The following is a 27,121-nucleotide window of genomic DNA, read 5'->3' as shown; positions in this document are numbered from 1 at the left end:
AAAGCAATCCATGTCCCAATTCCTAGAACCTGTGAATTTTACCTCATACAGCAAAAGGACTTCACAATGCAACATGGAGAGATTCTCTTTGGTAATTCAGGGGGTCCTAGGTGTAACCACAGGGGTCCTTGGAAGAGGGCCATGAGAAGGCAGAGAACAAGGTGAGGCGATGATGGGGCCTCTGGTCTCTGCGGTTTCTGACGAGAAATCCATCGCTCACCTTGTTCTTTCCCTAGAGGAAGTGTTGTTCTCTGACTACTTTCAAGATCACGGCCTGCAGTTTTCAGCTGTGTCATTATGATGTCCGGATTTATCTTGTTTGGAGTTAACCGAGCCTTTTAAATCTGTACTTTATGATTTTCACTAAATTCGGAACATGCTAAGTCGTCATTTCTTCAAATATCTTTTCAGCACACTTCCTGTTCTTCTGGCACTGATGACACAAATGTCAGAGCTTTGTTATTCTCCCGCAGGTCTCTGAAGTGTGTTCATTCCCCCCTCCCTTGATCTTTTCTCTGTTGTCCAGATTAGAAAAACTCTTTTGCTCTACATTCAAGTCCACTGACTCCTCTATCATCCCCATTATGCTAGAGACCATTCAGTGAGTTTTAAATTTTGGTTATTATGTTTCATTTCTTCATATCATTTATTTCTTTGAAGAGACTTTGTTTTCCCATTGGTTTCAAGGCAGTTCATATTACTAGATGGAGCATTTTATAAGAGCTGTTTTAATGTCTGTGTCAGGCAACCCCAACGTCTGTGACATGACATTACTGGTGTCTGTTGTCTTTTCCCATGTGAATTGAGGTTTTCCTGTTTCTTCATGTTAAGTAATCTTACATTGTATCCTTGATGTTTTAAATATGTGATTAACATTGGGTCTTTTTTAAATCCTGTGGAGAATGCTGATTTTGTTTGAGCAGGCAGTGAACCTGCTTAGGTCCGGGGATCAAGTCCCAACCTGCCTTCTGTGGGCTGATTGCAATGTCAGTTCAGCTTTCAAAATCTTTGCAGTGCCCTTGATCTGCCCCACGTGCATGCCTCGCAGCTGCGTCTGGGATCCGAATGGTGGTCCATCTTCAGTTTAGTCTCCAAACAGCTGCTGTGAGCATGGACATGTGAAGCTTGTACTTTACGGGCACTTTTCTGAGGTCCTTTCTCTGTAATTTCGGTGGAACTTCCTGGTTACACTTTGCTCCTCTGGAGAGAAGGGTGAGGCTTTAGCTAACCTGGGCTTCTTAACTGCAAATGCGTCCAGGGCCAAACGAATGGAGGACAGGGAGAAGGAGAGCAGTGACTTGGCCTCACCCTCTTGGACCCATGCTCTACTACACAGAGGAAGGGTCTTCTCCCAGAATCTTGGCTCCTGTGAGCTCCCCCTGCTGGTAGCTGACACTGCCACCACAGGATTCCTTAGGGGCTGTAGCACAGGAGAACACAGGAGAGAAAGAAAGATAAGGGATTTCTGCATCCTACGCGGGCACTAAGTTCCCTTCCACTCCCTGAATCATAACTCAGGGCTTCTCCCGGTGCCGTCTGCACCCAGGACTCAAGCCCAGGCTTCCAGTGTGCCAAGTTCAAGCTGGGGACACCAAAGGGAAACAAGCGGCTCATCATGTCACCCAAACCACCTGCTATTATTTTCAGTCTTAAATAGCTGCTTAACGTGTTCATAGCTGTGTTCAGTGAGACAGCCAGGCAGACATGCTTACTCCATCTTCCTTGGAACTAGCCCAACTTTTAAGGTAAGGAAGCAAATACTTTGTCTTTTCTTCTCATGTTATCATAAATTTTAACTGTAGGACTAGAGGAACATTTCCTTGAGTTTTTAAATTTTTTTCTCTCCCCTTCCCCCCTCCCCACCCCCCAGTTGTCTGCTTTGTGTCCACTCCCTGTGTGTTCTTCTGTGACTGCTTCTATCCTTATCAGCGGCACCGGGAATGTTTCTTTTTGCAGCGTCATCTTGCTGTGTCAGCTCTCCATGTGTGCGTCGCCGTTCCTGGGCAGGCTGCACTTTCTTTCACGCTGGGCGGCTCTCCTTATGGGGCACACTCCTTGCGCGTGGGGCTCCCCTACGCGGGGGACACCCCTGCGTGGCAGGGCACTCCTTGCGCGCATCAGCACTGCGCATGGGCCAGCTCCACACGGGTCAAGGAGGCCCCGGGCTTGAACCGCAGACCTCCCATGTGGTAGACGGACACCCTAACCACTGGGCCAAAGTCCGTTTCCCACAAATCACATGATTCTTAATGTTAGGTCTGAGCAACAGAAGACACCAGCTATGAACTGCTGCCAACCTGCCTCTTGTTGAGGAGCTGCGACCAAGAGTTTTAAAATTATTTTTAAGATGAAGTTGGCAAGCTAGGTGCTCCCTAAGAGGGAGAAGTAAATACTTCATAATAGAGTACATGGAGTCAAAAGCAATGTCTAACAGCTCTGTGAGCCAAGAAGATGAGGAACATCTTTTTCCTTTACAAGGAACAAAATATAATTATTCCAACTGCTCACTCTGAACCAAGAATTACAATTAAATAATGATTTATTTGGACTTACCTTAGTGTCAGCAACATTTGATTATATATATCACAAAAGTTTGCAAAAAAGTCCACCCAAGTGTGATTATGATGTCCAAAAATATTTTCTAGTAAAAGGAAATACTCAGGTGTACAGCATAGTGATATTCAGAAGGTTATGACTTGGTGTTTTATCTGATCTTTAAGAGATTCAATAATTTTACAATTAGTCCTAATTAATTTTACTTTGTAAGACACAAATTTTAGATTTAAGAATTTCAATTCCCCCATATAAAAACAGTAAGCACATACACTCCACGTTTGGCAAAGATAGCATTTAATAGACATAGCTCACCAGAACAGACATTACCTCTTAATCATTTAATTAAAATTATGAAAAGAACTGAAAAGTTGATTATTACTTAACCCCTTTCCCCAGTAGTAATAATCATAACAATAATATGCTACCATTTTAAGAGCTTAAAACGGATTATGCCACTGAATCCTCCTAACTGTTCTATGAGGAAGATACTACTATTATCCCAATTTTCAGAGAGGAAAATGGAGGCTTAGAACAGCATCATGTCGAGACCACAGGATGCCAACCCAGGCGGGCTGGCTGGGACCCTCTGCTCTTAACCACCCTGTTATAAGTAACAATGACTCAGAGAACCCGAATACTGAACTGAGGAGTCCTTCTTTTCCAGGTCATCTTTACAAAGCAGTATTCAAAAGCAGAAGATACAAATGAGAAAGAAAAAGGATAAAAGAAACCCAGTGATTTCTATTTCTACTAATTCTGGGGGGATAAAATAGAAACTCCAAAATCCTACATATTTGATGCTACAACCTTATCCAGATAATAAGTACTAAGAAACAAAAAAGCTTTTTTTAAAAACTTTCAGTAGCATTAGACTCACTTTAGACTAAACACAGTATATCTTGGTCAAGAAATAAATAAATCTTGAGAATTTAAAAACTTCGACAGAAACAATATATATTCACATAATATTTTATTTGCTGACCTCTCTGAAATATTTCAAAATTCATAATGGCCAGTGGAACTTTCCATACTAAAATGTTGCTTAAATTTGTGACAAATTTAAAACAAACAAAATTTTAATGTAGTGTCTACATTTTACTCTTGAGGAATCAACAAGTGAAAATTACATTTAGGTGGTAAAACTCAGGTTACAAATACAAGATAAGTATCAGTATCATACTTCTGGTTTACTGGAAAACGTAACAGTTGTGACAGTCATGCTTAACAATGGTTACATAAAGAGAGAATGCGCAGGGGTGTCACAGAGGTGTGCAAAGGTTTAACAGTTCAAATAACCCTTAGCCCTTCTGAGAAATTGCAGATGGGATATATGGAGTAAATATTTTTGTAATATGGTGATTTCAGTCATTAGTGACCATCATTCAGTTCATGCATTCAGAGTAATTATTTTTGATCACTGAAAACTGGATTCAAATAAGTTATAGCTCAGTGACCTAAGGACACTACAAATCTCTTACATTCAAAAATATAGTTTAAATCTGGAAAGTTTAAGGTAAAGGAATACTTGTTATTCATAATTACCTTTAGGTATAATTGAGACTACACTATTTTACTTAATTAGATGTAGTACTATGCATAGTTAATTCCAGTTACCATATTATATATTTATTGGTCAATAGCACAAATTTTTATGTTCCAAAAGAATCATCAATCCAGTAAAATGGCTACATTTAATTTTCTTTTAAAAACAGATGAACTAAACTGAAGAAAGATTGGCTTCTCTTAATATCTTTTTCAAATTACTGATACAAATTTACCAAAGAAATAATTATATATTTTGCCTAACATCCAATAATGTGTAAAAAGTTTCCAAGATAGACGCATTTCTTGTTCAATTTCCAAAAATAAATAGAGGCTTTCTAACTGAAAGTATTTACATTCCTAGCTCTCTAAAGTAAACATTGAAAAACAAAGTACAAATAAATGATCTCCCGGCTTTGAATATCTCACTTAGTTACATAAAGCATTTCAGTCTCAACACTCCCTCAAATTCAAAAGATATTTATTTACTTCCTAAGAACATGACAAACAGTCTTCATTTCAAACCATTCAGTCCGTTTCCATAGCAACACTGCGGGATTCCTTGGCTACCATAAGTCGCATTAGTTGACTGTGGAATTTTTCAATCTTCTTTACATCTTGAGCTTGGTCTGTTCTATACACCAAACACTGTCAGAAATTTTAAAAGTACATATTAATTACATAAAACTAGTTAACAACAATGTAGAGAACACAGCTGGGGAAAAATTTTAGCATCTTTCCTATCACTGTTTCGCTCTATTCTCTCTGGAAGTTATTCTAAGAAAACTACCCAACTTTACAAGTCTCTACCAATTACATTCCTTAAATATAATATCTTAAATGTCGCTCCTGTGGATGAAAAAACTACATGAATTTTATCAGAAGCATCACAAAACTTACGAGTTAAGTAATATGTAAAATCCTGGTGTTGTGTAATGATAACCCAAGGCTTAGAATTAGGTATATTCTCCCTGCAATATGGTCCTAAATAACCAAATTATAATGGAAAAAGCACAGAGATCTTGGATATACTTTCCCTATTTGTAAAATTGAATATTTAATAATGACCATTTAAAAAAATTTAGAATCCCTATTCATAGCTGGTCAACACCTAATTAAACCAGACAGATCTAATCTTGGCTTATAAATTTTAAAACTAAATTGTTAAAAGCTCCTAACAGCTAATCAAATTCTTCCTTGTTATAAGTCAATTTCTTCATTATATAGATACTTAAGATCTGCTTATAGAAAAAAAAAAAAGATCTGCTTACGGTTAATCGTTAGACCATTTGTTGTAAAATCTTTAAATATTACCTTTAAGTTGGTAGACCCTTTCTTCCATTTGTAATAAACTAGTTATTTTTTATTTTTACCCCATCTTAAAGGTTCACATGAATTTTAAACGACAGGAACTAATTTGCGATAATACTCACTAATTTAAGTAATATGAATTTCAATCTCATCATGCCCAGCTGAATTTATTCAACCTTTAGAGCACCTTTATCTTTATCCGCACATTGTAATCGTACAGAGGCCATACTAATCTCCATCATTTTATTTTAGTATATGTGTTATAAGAATGTGCATATCTTCCAACTACCTTATCAAAGAAAAAGTTTGTAGGTCCATAAAAGACAATATTAAAAATCAGTCATGGGATTAGAAAAAGTATGAATAAATGAGATTATAAAAAGTCAAAACCACATGGTGATAAAAACATGAAACCTAGGACTGAGTTTTCTTAAGGAATTATAGCTATTAAAATGAGTAAGAACAGTGTACAAATTTTTCTCTAAAAGATCTACTAGACAAATTTATTGGGTTTGATTATATCTTTGGTTCCTTCTAGATATGGACTAATTCTCAGTAATTTTAAGAAAGGAAATAAAAATGTTTCACTTTTAGACCTTGTCACAGGATCAGCAATGTAAATAAAGTTTTCCCCGCTACTGCCTATCATGGACTCTTAATTCTGCTTTGTCATTACCAGGGCAGAGAGCCATCGTTTGGAGTCTTCGGTATTACAATCAGTTCTACATTTTCTTCCCTATTTTTGAAATATATGGAAACACAGCTTCTCCTTAGCAGACATACCTAGTCACTCTCTGACAATCACCACTAAAATTTTTTTCTTAACGTGAATGCTCAAGATTCAAGAACACATTTGGGAGTGGGTGTGTAGCTCAGTGTCTGAACACCTGTCTCTCACATATGAGGTCCTGGGTTCAACATCCAGAACCTCCTAAAACAAGAAACCAAAACCAAAAAACAGCATTTACTGAAATCCAGAAGTGGCAGACACTAATGCGAGGTATTTCACATACTTGCCACAACCACCCAACAAGGTAAGGAGATGATTACTACGACACTTTACAGATGAAAAACCGACGCCAAAAGGCTTCCAAGGCCAGAATGCCGGAGAACGGCAAGCGAGGCGGCAGATCTCAACTCAAGTCCAGCACACAAGTCAATTTTCTCTGCCTTCTCATGTCTCTACATTTCCTTCACCAAATTCCATCAGTTCTTGGAAGACAGTAATCGTTAAAAGATATAATTTCTTATGAGCCTACAATGGAACCCTGAACATAAATACAGTATCATATTCAACCAAAGACAGAAAGCAATTTTTTAAAGTCACATTCCAGGGAAGCGGATGTGGCTCAAGCAGTTGGGCACCCACCTACCACAGAGGTGGTCCTGGGTTCGCTTCCTAGTGCCTCCTAAAGAAGACAAGCAAGACAGAGAGCTGACCCAACAGGCTGGTGTGGCAAGATGACGCAACAAGAGGATACAACCAAGGGACAAAACAAGGAAACACAATTAGAGAGACAACAAGCAGAGAGCAGAGGTGGTTCAAGCCATTGGGCGCCTCCCTCTGATGTGGGAAGTCCCGGGTTCAGTTCCTGGTGCCTCCTAAAAAGAAGATGAGCACACAATGAGCAGACAACGAGCACAAACAAGGGGACAGGGAGAAATGCAAAATAAGCATCCTAATGGATAATCTGTATAAATTTGATGTAAATAGTTTCAAATGATTAACTCAAACCTGAAAGTATGCAACAAATAAAAAATGTATACTTACTACTAAATCATCTGTTACTTTAATACAAAGACTCCCATCTGAATGCCTGTATTTGAGAACCACTCGTGCCTGAAATAAAAATACACATTTAGATACAATGAAGGCAGACATTTCTCATAAATAGTCTTCAGGTGGCTAAAAATGATCCCTTTAGAATTAATAGCCAATACATCTAAAGGCACCTTTATTGTAAACTTATTACTAAAATGAGATTGTAAACAGCATTTTAGTTAATTCCTATCGCTACAATTTCTTGTTTCAAAGACTAAAGGTTGGTGTTTTTATTGGCAGGCAGTTTGAAAAGAGATGTACTGAAAATGTTCAAACATACCCATATTCAGGAAATGCCTATGAGACTCTAAGGGGAGGGACTGGCATTTCTTCCCAGTAAAAATATATATACAACACACCTAACACAGAGGAATGACAGAAGAAAAAAAGAAAAAGGGCAGAGATGGTGAATTAAAATGTCTAAATCCATTCTTCAGGAAACAGCTGCAGTGCAGCGCAGGGTTCTACCAGACCAAGCTCCCAGGCAGTGATTCAGACTGAAGTGTTCATCAAAATCATGTCTTTTTCATAAAGGCACAACACAATGCTTTATCACATTAAAGGAGAATTCTGTCTTGAAAAGAGGTCTCCATCAACAACTTTTCAAAACACAGTACCTCCTGTATTGAGTAACAAGGCTCACAATCCTTTTTGCTATTTAGTCTTCTACACTTAGGCAGCCCAGACACAATTTGGATATTAGCATATTCCTATAAAAGAAAAAGATCTCCCAATGAAGTTTACAACTTCCATGGATTTTTTTTTCTTTAATGACAGAATCAAGCAGTTTTGGCTAATCAACATAATAAATAACTCTTGTTTATCTATGTGTTTTAAAATCTGTTAAGTACCTACAAGACAAAACAAGGTCATAATTTAAAAATGGTTATAGTATAGCGCCAGAAGCCTCTAGACAATTCTGGAAACCAAATCAAAAGGGCTAATAAAACTGTAACCCACAGCTTTTCCCTTTATGCTCATTGCTTTTCTGGGATTGCAGAAAAATGTCATACCACCCTATGAGGCTCACAGGTCAGAAAAGAGGTTATTATACAACAATCCTGTACTGCTAAGATCTTTGACTAGAAAATGTTAAAAGGTGATGAGCATAATCAACAGGTTCAATGTGGAGCAGAGAATTTTGGCAAACAAATTCCAAAGAGTTTCTGGCAAAATTTCCTTTCTTTTTTTAACTCTGGCAGCAGACTGGTAACAACATCATGGACTTGGGGTTCAGAGACCTGGGTTCAAACTTCAGCTTAATCTCTTGGAGACTAGGCAAATGATTTAATGTATCTAAAACTGCTTATTCATTACTAACTTCTACCTTAATAGGTTGCTGTAATTGATAATAAAGAGAATCTATGCAAAATGTCTGTCAGAGAAGGCACTCCATAAAATTGTTAGTCACTATCCCCCCCCACATTAATTCCTGGTTCTCCTCATCAAAGATCAGACTCAAAACCCAGTAGAATGGGAGCAATAGTTGAGCACCTGCTTTCTTCCATGTTTTCCTCCTAAAAAGAAAAAAAAAAAGAAAAACAAACACCCCCCAAACAAACAAACAATAGTAGAAGGCTATCATGAGGGAAGCGGATTTGGCTCAATGGATAGAGCATCCACCTACCACATGGGAGGTCCAAGGTTCAAACCCAGGGCCTCCTGACCCGTTTGGTAAAGCTGGCCCACGTGCAGTACTGATGCGTGCAAAGACTGCCCTTCCATACAGGGGTTTCCCCTGCGCCGGGGAGCCCCACGTGCAAGGAGTGCACCCTGTAAGGAGAGCCGCCCAATGCGAAAAAAGTGCAGCCTGCCCAGGAGTGGGAAGGCACACACAGAGAGCTGACACAGTAAGATGACGCAACAAAAAGAGACAAAGATTCCTGGTGCCGCTGACAAGAACGCAAAGGGACAAAGAAAAACACACAGTGTATGGACACAGAAAGCAGACAACTGGGGGACAGGGAGGAGAGAGAAATAAAAAATAAGTCTGAAAAATAAAAAAGACTATTTGAAAGTCTCACACACACACAAAAAAGAAGGCTATCATGAGGAAGCAGAAGGTTTTCAGGCCACTGAACTTTTCTGGGTAAAGAGACAAAGATTCCCTTCCCGCCTTTTCCAAACATGCTTTGTTCACGGCAATGCTCTGTAATTACCATTTTATTTCCATTTTCCCTACCATAATATCCTTAAAATGGAATCACTATGTGAATTTGTATATTCTTTACTGACTTCAAATATTTTTAGTGTACAGTGAGGAACTTCAGGACAAGATCCTGTAAGGGTCTCGTGGTACATTGCTTGAATGAAAATGAAGGGCCAATGAACAAGGTAAGAACCAGAAATCACCAGTGTCATGAACAAAGGACACAATTCCAAAAACTATCTAAACCACTTCATTTATTATATCATTTTATTGTTTAAAAAAAAAAAGGAACTGAGAAATGTTTTGCACTTCTTTTTACAAATCTAGGTCTTTCAATGCGCCCAATACAATTTTTAATCATAACATCAACATGTCTTGCTGGCAGCCCAATGTGGATATTTAAAACATATTTCATGTTATTTAACCATCATTAGAAGTCTCACATGGTAAATTTCGAGTACTGGTTTTTTGAGACTTTTAACTGTTTTTTTTTTTAAAAGATTTTATTTATTTATTTATTTATCTCCCCCTCTCCCCCACCCCGGTTGTCTGTTCTCTGTCTATTTGCTGTGTCATCTTCTTTGTCCGCGTCTGTTGTTGTCAGCAGCATGGGAATCTGTGTTTCTTTTTGTTGCGTCATCTTGTGTCAGCTCTCGGCATGTGTGGCACCATTCCTGGGCAGGCTGCACTTTCTTTCGCGCTGGGCGGCTCTCCTTACGGGTGCACTCTCTGCACGTGGGGCTCCCCTACGCGGGGGACACCCTTGCCTGGCAGGGCACTCCTTGCGCACATCAGCACTGCGCATGGGCCAGCTCCACACGGGTCAAGGAGGCCCGGGGTTTGAACCGCGGACCTCCCATGTGGTAGACGGACGCCCTAACCACTGGGCCAAGTCTGCTTCCCTTTAACTGCTTTTAATTTCCTTTTTTCTCTGAAGGGATATATTCACAACACTGGGTGTCAAAAATATTCTCCAATAACACCAGCTCCTTGAGCACTGGGGCTGAATCTTACCTTTGTTTTCCCACAAAGCCTGATGATGTGAGTGGTGAATGTATGGAGCACAAAGGAATTGCGACAGGAAATACGAAGGTATTATAGAGAAACAATCCTAAGGTTTTCAGTATAAAATACCTTTAAAAAAGCTAACCTCTAAAAAGAAGCAGTAATTTTAATTAAAAAGGAGCAAGAAAAATCAAGAGTTCTAAATGTTTTAACTCCCATTACTTGGACTTTTTTAATAGTGAGCTAACTTCTAGCATCCACTTCTCGTAATCCTTCTGGAGCCCCTGAATCAATCTCGGGTATCCGTGAGCCCCACGAAAATTGTTTGCAAACATTTATACATAAGGGCACTTTCCTGAGGAAAGGGCACAGGCATTCTCGTAGTCTCAAACGGCCACTGATCTCCAAGAGATTAAGAACCACTGTACCGCGATGTAGATGCCTCCGAACAGGAGCCTTTCAAAAACGTCCGAGCGGTGGCAGGAAAACACGGCCACTGTTTTATATATACGAGGTAGGAAGTCTTACTACCAGAGGACCAGGGGAAAGCACCAGGACGACCAGGAGGAGCGGGCCGGAGCCGCAGCGGGAGGAGCCGGCCTGGGAGACACGTAAGCCAGCAGACCGCAGCCGAGTTCAGAGGCGGGGAGGCCGGAAGCAGGGCTGTGTAGGGTCCAGAAGTGACCCTGATTTTTGCCCGTCTCAGGGCCTCGCTGGGCCAGCGGCTGAGGAGGACGGAGAGGACCCAGCAGGAACAAGTAGGCTTCGGCGGGGCCTGGGCGCGCGCCGCGCATCTCCCCGGTCCCCGCCCACCACTCACCTTCATGGGGTCCGCGAGGTAGAGCTTCTCGGCCGCGCGGCTGAACTCCTCCCAGGTTTGGTACTGCGGCATCGTGGGCCCGGCGCGGACAGGCAAGGCCGCGGGACCCGAGGCGGCGCGACCGGCCCACACACTGCCTACCCCCGCGGCCCGGGCCCCGGAGACCCAGGCGCCCACGGACGGTGGCACCGCCTCGTACTAACGCCTCGCCCCATTGGCCAGCGCAGACCGCCCTCGCCCAATGGGCAGGAAGGATGTTGCCGCGGAGGGGCGGTGCCCCGAGCGTGGGGCTCTGGGACTGGCCCAGAGAGGCCGAGAGCATGGGCACTGTGGCGGCTCCCGCAGCGCCCCCTGGAGGACTGGAGGAGCGACGTCCGCCCACTGCCCTCCGGCCAGGACCTAAGGAGAAGCCCTGGTTCCCGCGCGGAAAGCGGAGTGGCGCAGCGTCAGGGGCTGGCCGGGCAGGGGTGGACGACCGGCCCAGCCTCGTGATGGAGCGGAAGAGGAGGAGAGGGTTTCAAGGAGGGAGCGGGCAGTGGTGTCAGATGGCAGGCAGGGCCCAAGTCCAAGCAGAAGCTTCACCGGAAGGCCAGTGGCGACCTTGGCCACGGAAGTCCCAGCTGGGTGGGGCGGGGGCTAACGAAGTACCGCTGCTTTATACCCTCCCTCATGGGCGCTCACCGGAGCAGGAGAGGACCTAAGAAGCGACGAGAAGCGGAAACCAAGTTAAAGCAGGGCGCTCTTTTTTAAAAAAATGTTTTTATTGAAGTATATCACTCATACATAAACACACATAAATAATAAGTGTATAATAATAGTTGTGAATTTACAAAACAAACATGTAGCATCATACAGTACTTTCATAACTCACCCTACCACCAATAACTTGCATTGTTGTTAAACCTTTTTAACTAATGATTGATTAAAGAGATTGTCAAAATATTACTACTAACAGAAGTATTTCCCCCCAACCAACCCTATTATTATCTTTATATTATTTATATATGAACATACATAAACAATTAAGTGTATAGTAAAAGTTGTAAACTTACAAAGCAAACATGCGTAACATCATACAGGGGTCCTGTACATCCACCCTCCACCGACACCTTGCATTGTTGTGGGATGTTCGTTACAAATGAAAGAATATTGTCAAAATCTTACTACTAATCATAGTCCTTATCTTGCATTCGGTGTGTTTCCCCCCCCAACCCACCCTATTATTATTTTAAATATATTTTTTACGACAGAAGTTGTAAACTTATAAAACAATCAGGCACATATGCAGAATTCCCAAAAACACCCCTCCATCAACACACCACACTGTGGTGGAATATTTGTCACAGATAAGATAATATCATCTGATTGTTACCATGTCCATAGTGTATATTTGGCTCACATTTTCCATACCACATCATTATCAACACAGTACATCTTTTGCATAGATACAAGTATATATATTTTTTAATTTCTCTCCCCTTCCCCCCGCAGTTGTCTGCTCTCTGTGTTCATTGCTGTGTGTGTTCTTCTGTGTCCGCTTGGATTCTTGTCAGCAGCACTGGGAATCTGTGTCTCTTTTTGTTGCATCATCTTGCTGCGTCAGCTCTCTCTGTATGCTGCACCACTCCTCAGCATGCTGAACTTTCTTTTGCGCTGGGCAGCTCTCCTTACTCCTTGCACATGGGGCTCCCCTATGCAGCAGACACCCCTGTGTGGCAGGGCACTCCTTGCGCGCATCAGCACTGCGCGTGGGCCAGCTCCACATGGGTCAAGGAGGCCCTGGGTTTGAACCATAGACCTCCCATGTGGTAGGCAGATGCTCTATTCATTGAGCCAAGTCTGCTCCCCTGCAATAATATTATATTTTTACTACCAACCATAGTCCATAGGTCACTCCAGCTGTATTTTCCCCATGCTTCTCTCCATTCCCAACACCCTGCAGTAGTGATGCTCATTTGCTGTAGCTCACAAAGGACACTCTTGCCTCTGTACCTTTAACCACAATTCTCATCCACCTCTTGGTTTACTGTGCTATTCAGTTCGTAGATTATTCTCAAGCATTCTGTCAATTGGCATTTACATATTTAGACAACCATTTTCAGTCACATCCCCATTTATAAACTAGCTGTTACTCACTGTGTGTTACCATCCACTCTATACATTCCACACTTTTACAGTAAGGCTAATTAAAACTTCTACATACATTAAACATCAGTAGTCCATCTCAGTCCTCCTCTTATCTCCTTTAAGAATCCACCACCTACACCAGGTTTTGAAGATGTTTTCCTATAATTTCTCCTAGAAGCTTTATGTTTCTTGCTTTTATTTTTAGTTTTTTTTTTTTAAATCCATTTTGAGTTAATTTTTGGATAAGGTGTGAGATAGGGGTCCTCCTTCCTTCTTTCGGCAATGGATATCCAATTCTTTCAGCACCATTTGTTGAAGGACCTGTGCTGCCGGAGCTGTGTGGGTTTGACAGGCTGATCAAAAATCACTTGACCGTACACATGAGGGTCTGTTTCTGAACTGTCAGTTTGGTTTCATTGTTCTATGTGCCTGTGTTTAGGCCAGTACCATGCTGTTTTTACCACTATAGCTTGGTAATATGAGTCTGGAGATGAGGGTTTGCTTTTCATTTTTATGATGTTTCTGGCTATTCAGGACCTCTTACCTTTCCAAATAAATTTGGTGATCGTGTTTTCAAATTTTTTTTAACGCTGGTGGAATTTTTATTGGGATTGCATTGAATCTGTATATGAATTAGAGTAGAATTGACATCTTAATGATATTTAGCCTTCCAATCCATGACCATGGAATATTCTTCCAGTTATTTAGTCCTTTTTTGATTTATTTTATTTTATTTTTTTAAGATTTATTTGTTTATTTATTTCCTCCTCCCTCCCCCAGTTGTCTGCTCTCTATGTGCATACACTGTGTGTTCTTCTGTGACCGCTTCTATCCTTATCAGCGGCACTGAGAATCTGTGTTTCCGTTTGTTGCATCATCTTGTGTCAGCTCTCTGTGTGTGCTGCACCATTCCTGGGCAGGCTGCACTTTCTTTCACGCTGGGTGGCTCTCCTTATGGGGTACACTCCTTGTGCATGGGGCTCCCCTACACGGAGTACACCCCTGCGTGGCAGGGCACTCCTTGCACGCATCAGCACTGTATGTGGGCCAGCTCCACACAGGTCAAGGAGGCCTGGGGTTTGAACCATGGGCCTCCAATTTGGTAGGCGATTGCCCTATCCATTGGGCCAAGTCTGCATCCCTTGATTTCTTTTAAAATTGAGTTGCAGTTTTCTGAATACAAGTGCTTTAAATCATTGGCTAAATTTATTCTTGACTATTTGAGTTTTATCTGTCATATTTTATTTTCATCACTCCTTTGACACTTTTATTTACTTTTATTGATATAATCTTCATTTCTAGACTCTCTTCCAGGCCTCCCTCTCCTGTCTTTTCTTTTCAGGCTCTAGCACACCTTTTAGTATTTCCTGAAAATCTGATCTCTTGCTTAGAAATTCTTTCAGTTTCTGTTTAGCTGTGAATATTCTAATCTCACCCTCATTTTCGAAAGACAGTCTTGCTGGATATAAGATTCTTGGCTGGAAGTTTTTTTTTTTTTTTCTTGCAATAATATGTTCTTTTGCAGGAGGACACAGGGGAGTATCTTCAGGATGGCTGAACTTTGCAACCCCTTCAATAAACAATTTCCTGCCCTGCAATCTACCTTCCTTTATTCTCCCAGTCTTGGAGCACTGCCATGAGCACCATATTTCTGTGGAGTTCAGAGTTCTTGGAGGTAGAGCATTCCTTTCAACAGGATCTAAAACTCCTTTGGTTGCAGAATTTTACTGAATAGGCTTTGGAGGCCCCAAGAAGCCAGAATCGCTTGGAGCTTGGCTCAAAATGCCAAGGTGAAGCCCAGAGTTCTAGACTCAGAAACATTGGAGGCCTGGGAGATAGAGTGGCTAAGCCTAAGGCAGAAAAGTGAACACAATAACATCTTTACAGCTTGAAGGTGTACCCAATAATGTCACTACATCGGAGCAGCGCCTCAGCCTGCATACCTATCGGAGTCTGCAGCTGTGACACGTAGAAGTTGGCCACGTCCAGGTCAGTGGCTCCGAAGTGGGCGGTCACATGCACACCCTCGTGCAAGGTGAAGCTCACCTGGCGGCCCACCATGGCTAGCAGGCTGCGGAGGTAGCGCTCCCGAAGGGTGGCTCGGGCCCGCTGTTCCTGGAATTCTAGAGATGCTTGAATTTCAGGAGACTCCAGGGCTTCAGTAACCAATGACTTCAGCGGGACCCTGCGTCCATCAGGGACAAAGCCACGGCTTGTTGGCTGGAAGTTTTTCTCTTGTAGTATCTTAAATATATATATATATTCTCTTGTAGTATCTTAAATATATCAGACCACTGTCTTCTCCATGGTTTCTGGTGAGAAATAAGCACTTAATCTTACTGGGTATCCCTTATATGCTATGCATTGTTTTTCTCTTGCTGTTCTCAGAATTATCTCCTTGTCTTTGGCATTTGACATTCTGATGAGTATGTGTCTCAGAGTTGGTCTATTCAGGGTTTTTTTGGATGGGAGTATGTTGTGCTTCTTGGACATGGATATCTATGTCCTTCAATAGGGTTGGGAAATTTTCTACCATTATTTCTTCAAATATTCCTTCTGTCCCTTTTCCCTTCTCTTCTTCTTCTGGGACACCCATGACACATATGTTTGCACACCTTTCGCTGTCATTTAGTTCCCTGAGACCTTGTTCAATTTTTTCCATTCTCTTCCTCATCTGTTCTTTTATATGTTCACTTTCAGTGGCCATTTCTTCAAGCTCACTAATCCTTTCTTCTGCCTCCTCAAATCTGCTATTATATGATTCCAATGTTTTTAAATTTTCATTTATTGTACATTTAATTCTCATAAGATCTGCTAATTTTCTATGTATGCTGTCAAATTCTTCTTTGTGCTCATCCAGTGTCTTCTTAATATCCTTAATCTCTTTAACCATCTCATTGAATTTATTAAGGAGATTTGTTGGAACATCTATGATTAGTTGTCTCAACTCCATTATGTCATCTGGAGGGTTATCTTGTTCCTTTAACTGGGCCATAGCTTCCTGTTTCTTGGTGTGGATTATACATTTTTGTTGGTGTCTTGGCATCTGGCTTACTAGAGTATTCTGGGCACAGTTTTTCTCTTTAGTTTAGGGCTTCCTGCCCTTTCTCCCTTGCTGGTTGTGCAGTAGGAGCCAAGGTTGTAACTGGTGCTATAGGCTGTGGAGGCTCAAGCTGCCCTCATTGCGCCAGGGACCAATGAAGCTTCTCCCAACTCTCTCCTTTGCCAGGGGTAGGGACAGCGCCACAGCTGTGTGGAATAATCCAAGTCATGCAGGCCTAGACTATATTTGCCCAGAGAGACTAATGAAGCTCATGCCCCTTTCTCCCCTGCCTGGGACAGGGATGGAGCTGCAGGTGTGGGCAGCAGGCTCTGCAGTGCGGGTCCAAGATGACCGCAGTTGTCCTGGTAGACTTCCCATTATTCAGTCTGTGCCAGCCAAAGTTCCCTGCAGTTACCTGGACAGGCTGGTGCAGGGGCCCCAGCCTCCTCCCTGCCAGAGGCGGGGCTGAAGCCCAGGCTGGGGCTGCAGGCTGATCTGGGTGAAAGAAACTGGTTCCTGCCATACTGTGATTTTGGGTCCTGGCTTCCCCTCTGGCTGGGGTCAGAGTCAAAATGGCAGCCACTGTCTTCTTTCTGACTTGGGCAGATTCACACCCCAGTTGTTCCTAGGGTTATATCTTAGCCAGCCAAGTCTACCAATCAGTAGCTGAAATCAGTAGCCAAGTGTCTCCTCCTCCCTGTTTTTGGGAAATGGAGCTTCCAATTCTAGCCACAAAATAGCTCCTGGGGCAGCTTGTGCCACCAGAGTAGGATAATCACCAGCCTCTGTGGCTTGGCCAGTAATTTCCTGGAGAGGCTGGTGCAGATCCCTGTAGCTTCCTCCCTGCTCGAGGTGGGGCTGGGGCCTAGGCTAGAGCTGCCTTCTGATCTGGATGGAAAGAAACTGATCCCCACCAGCACTGGGATTTTCAGTCCATCCCACTTCCCCTCGTGCCAGGCACAGAGTTAAGGTGGCGGCTCCTGGCCTCTTTCTACTTGAACAGGCTCAAACTGTAGCTGATCTCAGGATTATACTTAGGCCTGCTGAATTTACTCATCAGTAGCTGAAGCTGGTGCCCAACTGTCTCTTCCTCCCCCATTTTTGGGAAGTGAAGCCTCCAATTCCAGTCAGGAACAGCTCCTGAGGCAGCGTGTGCCTCCAGTGGAGGATGGACACCAGCCTCCGTGGTGTGGCGTGCTCTACTCACAAATCTTCTCTATAGACGGGCAGCCTCCTCCTTCCATTCCTTCAAGGATGTGGAAGGATGCTTTTCTGGCCTCCTGGAGCCCCCAAACAGGTGCTTCAGCAGCTCCAGAGAGTTCTGGGTGATACTTTAACTGCCCTGGAGCAGGAGCTGACTCTAGGAGCTCCTTACTCCACTGCCATCTTGTTGGTTCTCCTTCCAGGGTGTTTTTTTTGAGATGGAAAAGAATTTTTACAGGTATATAACATTCCTGGCAGGAATCACCAGAGAGAGCAAGATTTAAAATACAGAATAAAGAAGAAAACAAGAAGCCAGAGGAAACATGAAGGGGGGATGAAAGGCACAGATGAGCGAAAAAGAGGAGGTCCACCACTGCCTTGGTGGTGGATGGGAAGGAGGTAAAGAGGGTTGAGGATATAGATAGTTACATAGATACAGGGGAAAGAAGGTAAATTTTCTTTGTCATATAAAAGGCCAGGCCATTGTTGGGGACTGAATCATTCCTCACAAAAGTCGTCTCAGGTTCTACCCCCTGGTCCTATGGTGTGAACCCCATGTGTTAATAGGATGTTTGAAGCTGTATTAGTTAAGTCGTGCCCAGACTGCATGAGGGTGAGCCTAATATGATATGGCTGAAGTCTGCATAAGCAAAGGACACTGGGCACAGAGAGAAAAGCCGCGGGGAGCAGCAGGGAGTGGGAAGTCAACAGAACCAAGAAGAGAATGGAGCAGATGCCACCACATACGTTGCATGTGATGGAAAAACCAAGGAATCCCAAAGACTGCCAGCCAACCAGAAGATACCAACCCTAGGAGGAAACAAGCCTTCTAGCCTCTGAAACTGTGAGTTGATCAATTCCTGTAAGCTATTTGCTTACCAGACAGGAAACTAAAACAACTATCTTCTCAGATAGGAGGGCAAGGGTACATATAGAGCCTTGAGGAGAAGATTTGGAAAAGCCACTGCAAGAAATGAGGAAGGAAGCAGTCCAGGGATTGAAAAACAGTGTGTTAAGCAGACTCAGCTGAAGTTAGAGATTGTACTCTGGGGATAGCCCCAGTCTGCAGTCTCGCCCAGAAGCCTGATCTTGGAATGTAAAGGTGGACGTTAGGGATTAGTTGGGTACATGAGGCATAAGGACAAGGGGTTGGATAGTAAAGATTCTGGCAAGAGAGTGGTTAAAGTGATAAAATGCTGCCCAGGCTAGATAGGTGGGCCATTAACTTGTTCAAAAGAGAAGTTGAAGGATCAGGTCTCAAGGAAATTTGAAAGGCCAGTATGTTTGATAGGCTGGAGAAAGGGAGGTCGGGGTCAGGGCTTGGATATTGGGGTTTACCATTTCAGAAGAGCTGTATTTCCTGGTGTTAGTTGGGCTGTCCACACGCATATTGAAGTCATTTGTGAGTAAGGTATAGGATTGTAATAAAAAAATTTTAAAAAAAGGGAAACAGATGTGGCTCAACCAATTGGGCTCCCGTCTACCATATAGGAGGTCCAGAGTTTGATGCCCAGGGCCTCCAGGTGAGGGCAAGCTGGCCCACATGGAGTACCGGCCCATGCGGCAATGCTGCCCTGCACAGGAGAGCTGCCCTGCGCAGAAGTGCTGGCTGCTGTGGAGAGCTGGCACAGCAAATGACACAACAGGAGACACAGAGGAAAGAAAATAAGAAGATGAAGCAGAACTGGGGGCTCAGGTGGCACAAGAGAGTAATCGCTTCTCTCCCACTCCGGAAGGTCCCAGAGCCGCCTAATGAGAATAGAAGCAGACACAGAAGAATGCACAGCAAATGAGCACAGAGAGCAGACAATGGGGGGAACGGGGGGGGGGGGGGGGGGTGGGGGGTGGGGGGGGGGAAATGCAGGAATTACAAGAACAGAGGTGAGCCGAAGCAGAGGGCAGAGCTGGGCCTCATTGCCCTCTGGGAGGAGGGGTTTTTTCCAAAGGTGGAAACAATGGAAGCAAAGAGAAGGCCATTTTTGCCTCTTGTCACAAGGAGCATAAAAGACCAATTTCATTTAAGTCAGCAAAAAGTAAATTAATCAAGTGCCCACCCTGGGCAAGCGCCAGGCGCTCTGTGGGCATTGCAGACCCCCGGTAAACAAGACCGATCTCTCTGCCTTCCCGGAGGCAGAGGGCAGGATGCCGGGGAAGAAGTGCTTTCCATTGTGAGCTCCAGCATCACCGAGCCTGGCCCAGCCCTGCTCAGCCCCAAAAGAGGGAGAGAAGTCAAGACGAGGACAAAGTTAAGGAAACTGCCCTTGATCACTCGACTGTCCCCAGCTTGGACGCGTTCTTTAAACTAGGTCATTCCCTTCCAGCAGTGGAGGCTCCTGGAATGCTCTCAGAGAATGTCCTTTATAAACTGCTCACACACAATGTCCAAAGAAGTAAAGTTCCGTTCCCAGGCAAGAGCAGGGCCTCTGCCCCACTGTGGTCATCCCGTCTGCTTTGTCTTCTCACCTATACCTCATTGGAGCCTCGAAACAGCTCTGTCCAGGTGGTCCATGAGCCCACACCACAATGCCAAAAATCCGGAAAGCTCTGAAGGACAAAAGTAGCTTGGTAACGCCTTTGGTGGAAAACTTGACCTGGCCTCTCATCAGGTTGTTTGCAGTCTTTATTCCCCACTCAGTGTTTGATCATAGCCTAGGACCTGTTCTCTGCTGGCGGTATTATGTATTTCACAGCATATGCACCAGATCACCTTTCTAGAATTCAACAAGCTGTGGATTCCAAAACACCTGTGGCCCTAAGGATTATGGATGAAGGATTGTGGACTTGTGCTATGCTCCTTCACAGATGAAGAAGAAAGCGAGCCTGGAGAAACAAATTATACTCAACAGCCAGGGTGATGGCTGGGGCTGTGAGAGAGAACAAGTAGGCAGTCACTTCGTTAACCCAATAAATTATCCTGATTGGCACAGGACTTTGCTCTCGAGTGTCCAGTCAAAGGCAAGCCAGCAGATGTTAATCACAGCAGGGAATGGTAGGATTTGTTTTGAATTTTAGACATGCAGTTCATGGCCATATAGGATCTGGATTGACGGAGGAGAGCCTGGGTGCCAGACCACGCCCCAAAGCCTTGTGCTCTCCTGCACATCCGCTGCCCCCCACGACTGCTTCCCAGCCCAGGCACTGCCCCTCCCACCACCGTCTGCGTTCCTGCCCCACTCCCCAGGTGAAGCTGCTTCCCTCCGTTACCACTGACTTTCAAATGCTCAGTCCTTAGAACATTCCAGGCCTTTGGCTTTCGACCCGTTCTTCCTTGCTCTTTCTTCCTCCTCCTGACTTGTCCTGCTCTGGCTCTGCCATGGCCACCTGGCCTCCGCTGGCCCTGCTGCATGGGGCTCCTTATTTCAGATTTCTCCCTTGAGCTAACCAGGGAGTTGGAATTTGGGAGATGAGAAAAATTTCTCAGCAAATCTAAGCAACTTTTAAGCAATAAGTGTAATGCCTCCTTTTAAATTTACTTTATTATTGCCATTGGCAAATTATTCGCTGCTCATCTATCTCTCTATATATTTTAAAGATTTATCTATTCCATCCCCCCTCGTAGTTTGCACATCTTTTTAGGAGGCACCTGGAACTGAACCCTGGGCCTCCCATGTGGGAGGGAGGCGCCTAATTTATTAAGCCACCTCTGCTCCCTATTTGTCGTATCTCTCATTGGGTTTCCTCGCTATGACTCTTGGTTACGTCATCTCACTGCGTCATCTTGTGGCGTCAGCTCACTGCACCAGCTGGTCGCATCAGATTGTCTTCTTTAGGAGGCGCTGAGAACCAAACCTGGGACCTCCCATGTGGTAGGTGGGAGCCCAGCTGTTTGAGTCACATCCACTTCCTACTCATCTATATTTGATTATAAGGAATTCAATAACTTTTTATTGAAAACCTTTTACATGGCACTATTGTGCTTGGACAAGTAGCTTCCAGCTAATGAGGTCAGGGGTAGATTAGAGATCATCAGGCAAGTTCATAAATACCTGTAATTGAAGATGGAAAACGTGTCCCAGTGAGGGAGAGAACAGTCTAATAATCCACAAAGTTCTGCAGTGTATGTGTCCCTTTTTCCTTCTCCTTTCCTACAGTTCCCTATCTTTTCACAAAGGCCTGCAGAGTCAGGCAAGAAGTTGTTATTGTCAAGATAAAAAGGATTGACTGATTGTTTCTGAACTCTTTTCTTCTGCTTTGGAGCCTTTCATGCCTCTTTGTTTCCCCAGTTGTCTTCTAAAAAAAATGTTAAAGCCTTTCTAGACTGGGACTCTTACTAGATTCTAGACTGAGGCCAGGTGGGCTCTTGTTGGATTCTAGACTGGGGCCAGGGTGGGCTCTTACTGGATTCTAAGACTAGGGCCAGGGTGGGCTATTTCTGGATTCTAGACCAGGGCCAGGGTGGGCTCTTACTGGATTCTAGATTGGACCAGGGGTGGGCTCTTACTGGATTCTAGATTGGACCAGGGGTGGACTCTTACTAGATTCTAGATTGGACCAAGGGTGAGCTCTTTTTAGGTTCTAGCCTGGAGCCAGAGTGGGCTCTTACTGGATTCTAGATTGGACCAGGGGTGGGGTCTTACTGGATTCTAGATTGGACCAGGGGTAGGCTCTTTCTGGATTCTAGACTGGGGCCAGGGTGGGCTCTTACTGGATTCTAGACTGAGGTCAGACGTGGGCTCTTACTGGATTGTAGACTGAGGCCAGACGTGGGTTCTTACTAGATTCTAGATTGGACCAGGGATAGGCTCTTACTGGATTCTAGACTGAGGCCATGTTGGGCTCTTACTGGATTCCAGACTGGGGCCAGTGTGGGCTCCTTCTGGATTCTAGACTGTGGCCACGGTGGGCTCCTTCTGGATTCTAGACTGGGGCCAGGATGGGCTCTTTCTGGATTCTAGACTGGGGCCAGATGTGGGTTCTTAGTAGATTCTAGATTGGACCAGGGGTAGGCTCTTACTGGATTCTAGACTGGGGTCATGGTGGGCTCTTTCTGGATTCTAGACTCGGGCCAGGGGTGGTTATATAACCACAGTCAGCGTACACAGTGCAGCTGGCGTGCCGGCAATGTGTGCCCTTATGTTTATTTTCATGCCTCCAATATTTACTGAAACTACTATATGCTGAGAGTCAAAGAAGACACTGTTCCTCTTGTCCCTTCCCAGGTTTCGTGAATTCAGTGCAAGGCAGTCAGGGTGAAACAAAGCTGGCAGGAGACACCAACAGGAAACCGGTTTGCCCAGTGGCTGTGTCCTAATAGGGAGGGCAGGGCCGGCGCTGGTCTCCGGGCAGCTTGCCTGTGTCCAGCAGAGGGCAGTGGTGTGCAGGCGGTCACCCCGCGGGCAAGGCCAAGGGAAGCCTTCAGCCCTTCTTGAAGGAGAAGGGTCCGTTCTGGGCTGACCCCCGTCAGCCGGGCCAGCTGTGGCTACAGCTGCTCACCTTTTGCTCCTCCTCACACTTGCCTCGTGTGAGGGCCTTGGATCTGATTTGGTGGCCCCAATTTCCAATCCGGTCTGATCCATTCCTTCCTGAGCCCATTTCTGCCATCCCCCCACCAGGTGGGCTGCGGTGGACACAGATGTGCAGGAGAAGCTTACGACCACGAGATCAGAGGAGGCAAGGGCAAGGCGGGTCACAGATGACCAAGGCTGGAGGCAGAAGTCAGCACTGGGGTGGCTGCCCCGGGGCTTCAGGGGGTGAAGCCTTTCCTGCCCCCCAGGTGTTTGGGGGAGTCAGGGGCAAGCCAATTACAAGGCAGGACCTATAAGGTGCTGCTGTGTGAAGTGGAAAGAAAAGGTGGCGCAGAACACCTAAGCTCTGTCTGTATACACGTGCCTGAGGAGGGAAACCGGAGCGGCCTGGAGAACCGAAGGATCGACCGCAGGTTGGGGACGAGGGACGGTGGGCTGGGGGAGGCAAAGGTCGAGGCGCAGCCAGTTCAAGAGACCAGGCCCATTTTGTGTGATCTAGTAACTTTAAAAATGATAATTAAAAAAGAAGAGAGAGAGAAACCGGGCGAAGGGGACCCAGGGTGCGAGGCCCCTCCCGCTCCTCGGTGCCCCCACCCCAGGCGCTCCCCGGAGGCCGCCTCCTGCCTACCCACCCCAAAAGTGATGACGTGTCCAAACCCTGGGCAGGTAATTAGCCCTTTAAGGCAAAACGGGTTTCACACAGAACGAACACACCTCGAAAACTCAGAGGGGGAAAGGTCCTGTTTTTCTCCCCGAGGCTGGTGAGAGAAATGGGCTCGTTCAACCTGAGGGATGGGAAAGGCCGCCCTCAGGGCTGCGTCCTGGGGGCCCTGGGTCGGCGCAGGCCGCTGGCCGCCCTGGAGACGCGAGGCCATGGGCAGGGCCCCGGCCGGTCAGCGCCACCTGAAGCTGAGGAAAACGCAGCCGGACTCGGAGCCGGGGAGAAGAGGTCAGGCTTTCGCCCGCCCGCCCCCTCCCTCGGGCCCTGCTCTCTGGCCTGCGTCCATCACTGCTCAGATTTCCCCTCACCTCAGCCCGGCCTGCCCAGAAACCCCAGAGAACGGCCCGTTGTGGCGGAGACCAACCGACACAGCGGCAGCTCTGTTCTCTGCCCTGTGGAGAGTCACTTAAACCCCAAGTCCCAGATGTGAGGGACAATGGAAGTGGTTGTTGCAAATCAGTGATCCTGGAACCCGGAGAGGCTCAGCGAGGCAGGTGGTGGGGCAGCCAGGGCGACGGCCGGGCGCGGAGAACGAGAGGCAGCCCCCTCAGCCAGCTAGCAGGCGCCTCGCCCGAGAAGCGCGCTGGGGGAGGTGGGGGGCAGCGACCACGGAACCGGTGGGGCGGGGGTGATGGGAGGCTGCATCCAAAGGACTAGGGATGAAGCGTCAGGTACTTCTAGGCTGATAACTTATTTTTATCATTTGAAAATGTTCTGGGATTTTACCCTGCCCTGGAGCATTTGAATGAACCCGGTTTGCATTAATTAATAAATCAGCTGGCGTTTCGCTCAGGGAAATGGTGACTGTGGAATCTCGACTGATCACAGCAGTGACGTCATCAGTCGTTCGTTCAACAAGTCAACCGACACTTCTGAGGGAAGTGGACTTGGCCCAGTGGTTAGGGCATCCGTCTACCACATGGGAGGTCCACGGTTCAAACCCCGGGCCTCCTTGACCCGTGTGGAGCTGACCCACGTGCAGTGCTGATGTGCGCAAGGAGTGCCCTGCCAGGCAGGGGTGTCCCCGTGTAGGGGAGCCCCACGCTCCATAAGGAGAGCCGCCCAGTGCGAAAGAAGTGCAGCCTGCCCAGGAATCGTGCTGCACACACGGAGAGCTGACGCAGCAAGATGATGCAACAAAAAGAAACTCAGATTCCCGTGCAGCTGACAACAGTAGAAGTGGACAAAAGAACAGGCAGCAAATGGACACAGAGAACAGACAACTGGGGCAGGGGAGGGGGGAAGGGGAGAGAAACAGATACAAAATAAATCTAAAAAAAACCCAAACACTTCCCAGAGCAGCTCGCTCAAAGGCTTGCCTGTGCTGTGTGGGGGGTGGAGAGGAGATGCGCGAACACGGTAATGTCTGCGCGTGAGGCTAACTGTGATAAACGGCGTCTACAGTCGCAGAGACGGGAGAGACAACGGGGTGGGAGTCAGAAGCGCTGCGGAGGAGCCGGCGGTGGAAGGCAGGGCTCCGGGGGCCACGCCGCGGCCAGGCCCTCCGACGCGGGTGGCTGCCTGGGGCAGGGGGAGCCCTCCTGGGGGGCGGCGGGGACGGGGAGATGGTGGCCTTAGTGGGCGAGGATGACGCGGTGAAGAGGCGGCGCAGCGGAAGCGTGGCAGGGAGGCCCTCCCCCCCGGGTGGGCAGACACCTAGAGGCCCAGGTCGGGCAGGAGGGGAACCTAGCGGAGCGCCCTGCGGGGGCGGAGGCGGTGGCGCCTGTCCCCCACTGTCAGCTCTCCAGCTCACCAGGCTCTCCTCTGCTCTCCATCCCGGCTCCCTGGCCCGCCCTGAGGGGAAGGGCCCAACGTGCTCAGCTCCTGTTTCCAGCACGAGGGGAGTGGCAGCTCAGCCTGCTCAGCTTCGCCCCTTATCACCCGCCTTCCCCGGCCTTCGCAGGCCGCCCCGCCAGCCGCCGCAGGGCCCCGCTCAGGAAGCACTTGCTGATGGCCCAGGAGAAAGTGCCCCATCAACACTTTCAGGCCAGCACGCGTCTTAAATTACTGACCGGGAGTTTCCGCTCTGCAGAGGTCGCAGGCACACGTGCTGAGACACGGAGCCAGCGTCCTCTGCAGGCGGCGAGGGCGGGAGCAAGGCCTGCGGCGCCATCTTGGCTTCCGGGCCCTTCCTCTGTGTGGATCGCAGCACCTGGGCAGTGGGAAGCCCCCAGGCTCCCGCAGGCGCGTCCTCCGCACGCAGTCGTGCTTGTGCAGGACTGTGGGGAGCGCGTCGTTCCTCAGGCCGGCTTCTCAGGTTTCACAGCAGCCGCCACCCACTGTGCCGGGTCCTTCCTCCCCAGGGCTGCGAGCTCGAGGCAGCGCACTGGCCCCGGCCCCATGTCCCCGCCCTGCTCTGCGAGTCCAGGCCCCACGTCCCCACTCCCTGCTCTGCGAATCCAGGCCCCGAAGCTGGTGGGGCTTTGGAGACCGACTCAGCTTTGGGCTGTCGTGAAGGCCAGAGGAGCCTGCGCAGCCCTGGACTGGCCTCGGAGGGGCTCTGCTCCTGCTGGGGAAGGAGTAGGCTGGGGGCCTCGGCAGGAGGCACAGACTCTGCTCCACCATGACACCGGTGTGGCCCTCCCCTGGCCTTGGCCCTCCCCTGGCCTTGACCCTCCCCTGGCCTTGACCCTCACCTGGCCTTGGTGCTCCCCTGGCCTTGGCGCTCACCTGGCCTTGACCCTCCCCTGGCCTTGGCCCTCCCCTGGCCTTGGCCCTCCCCTGGCCTTGACCCTCTCCTGGCCTTGGCCCTCCCCTGGCCTTGACCCTCCCCTGGCCTTGACCCTCCCCTGGCCTTGACCCTCACCTGGCCTTGGTGCTCCCCTGGCCTTGGCACTCACCTGGCCTTGGCGCTCACCTGGCCTTGGCCCTCGCCTGGCCTTGACCCTCACCTGGCCTTGGTGCTCCCATGGCCTTGGCGCTCCCCTGGCCTTGGCGCTCACCTGGCCTTGGCCCTCGCCTGGCTTTGACCCTCACCTGGCCTTGGTGCTCCCCTGGCCTTGGCGCTCCCCTGGCCTTGGCGCTCACCTGGCCTTGGCCCTCGCCTGGCCTTGACCCTCACCTGGCCTTGGCGCTCCCCTGGCCTTGGCCCTCGCCTGGCCTTGGTGCTCACCTGGCCTTGACCCTCACCTGGCCTTGGTGCTCCCCTGGCCTTGGCGCTCACCTGGCCTTGGCGCTCACCTGGCCTTGGCGCTCACCTGGCCTTGGCCCTCGCCTGGCCTTGACCCTCACCTGGCCTTGGTGCTCCCCTGGCCTTGGCGCTCACCTGGCCTTGGCGCTCACCTGGCCTTGGCGCTCACCTGGCCTTGGCCCTCGCCTGGCCTTGACCCTCACCTGGCCTTGGTGCTCCCCTGGCCT

General features: G+C 47.1%; 2 protein-coding genes across 2 annotated transcripts; both read right to left on the bottom strand.

The window, feature by feature from the left end:
* Positions 1–2,833: 2,833 nt before the first annotated feature.
* SRP9 (signal recognition particle 9) lies at positions 2,834–11,399 on the bottom strand. The gene is made up of 3 exons (XM_004449041.2): positions 11,206–11,399; positions 7,181–7,249; positions 2,834–4,746 (listed from the first exon to the last, which is right to left on the bottom strand). Exons 1-3 carry the CDS (start codon positions 11,275–11,277, stop codon positions 4,627–4,629), a joined length of 261 nt encoding a protein of 86 aa, XP_004449098.1. The 5' UTR covers positions 11,278–11,399; the 3' UTR covers positions 2,834–4,626.
* A 3,814-nt stretch (positions 11,400–15,213) lies between these two features.
* Positions 15,214–25,877, bottom strand: LOC139436362 (gem-associated protein 7-like). Its single transcript, XM_071207772.1, has 2 exons — positions 25,777–25,877; positions 15,214–15,517 (listed from the first exon to the last, which is right to left on the bottom strand). The coding sequence occupies exons 1-2, from the start codon at positions 25,875–25,877 to the stop codon at positions 15,214–15,216; spliced, it is 405 nt and encodes a 134-aa protein (XP_071063873.1).
* Positions 25,878–27,121: the final 1,244 nt, after the last annotated feature.

The sequence above is a fragment of the Dasypus novemcinctus genome, chromosome 13 (genome assembly GCF_030445035.2).
Source record: "Dasypus novemcinctus isolate mDasNov1 chromosome 13, mDasNov1.1.hap2, whole genome shotgun sequence".
NCBI classification, from domain to species: Eukaryota; Metazoa; Chordata; class Mammalia; order Cingulata; family Dasypodidae; genus Dasypus; species Dasypus novemcinctus.
This window is presented reverse-complemented; position numbering and strand designations above follow the sequence as displayed.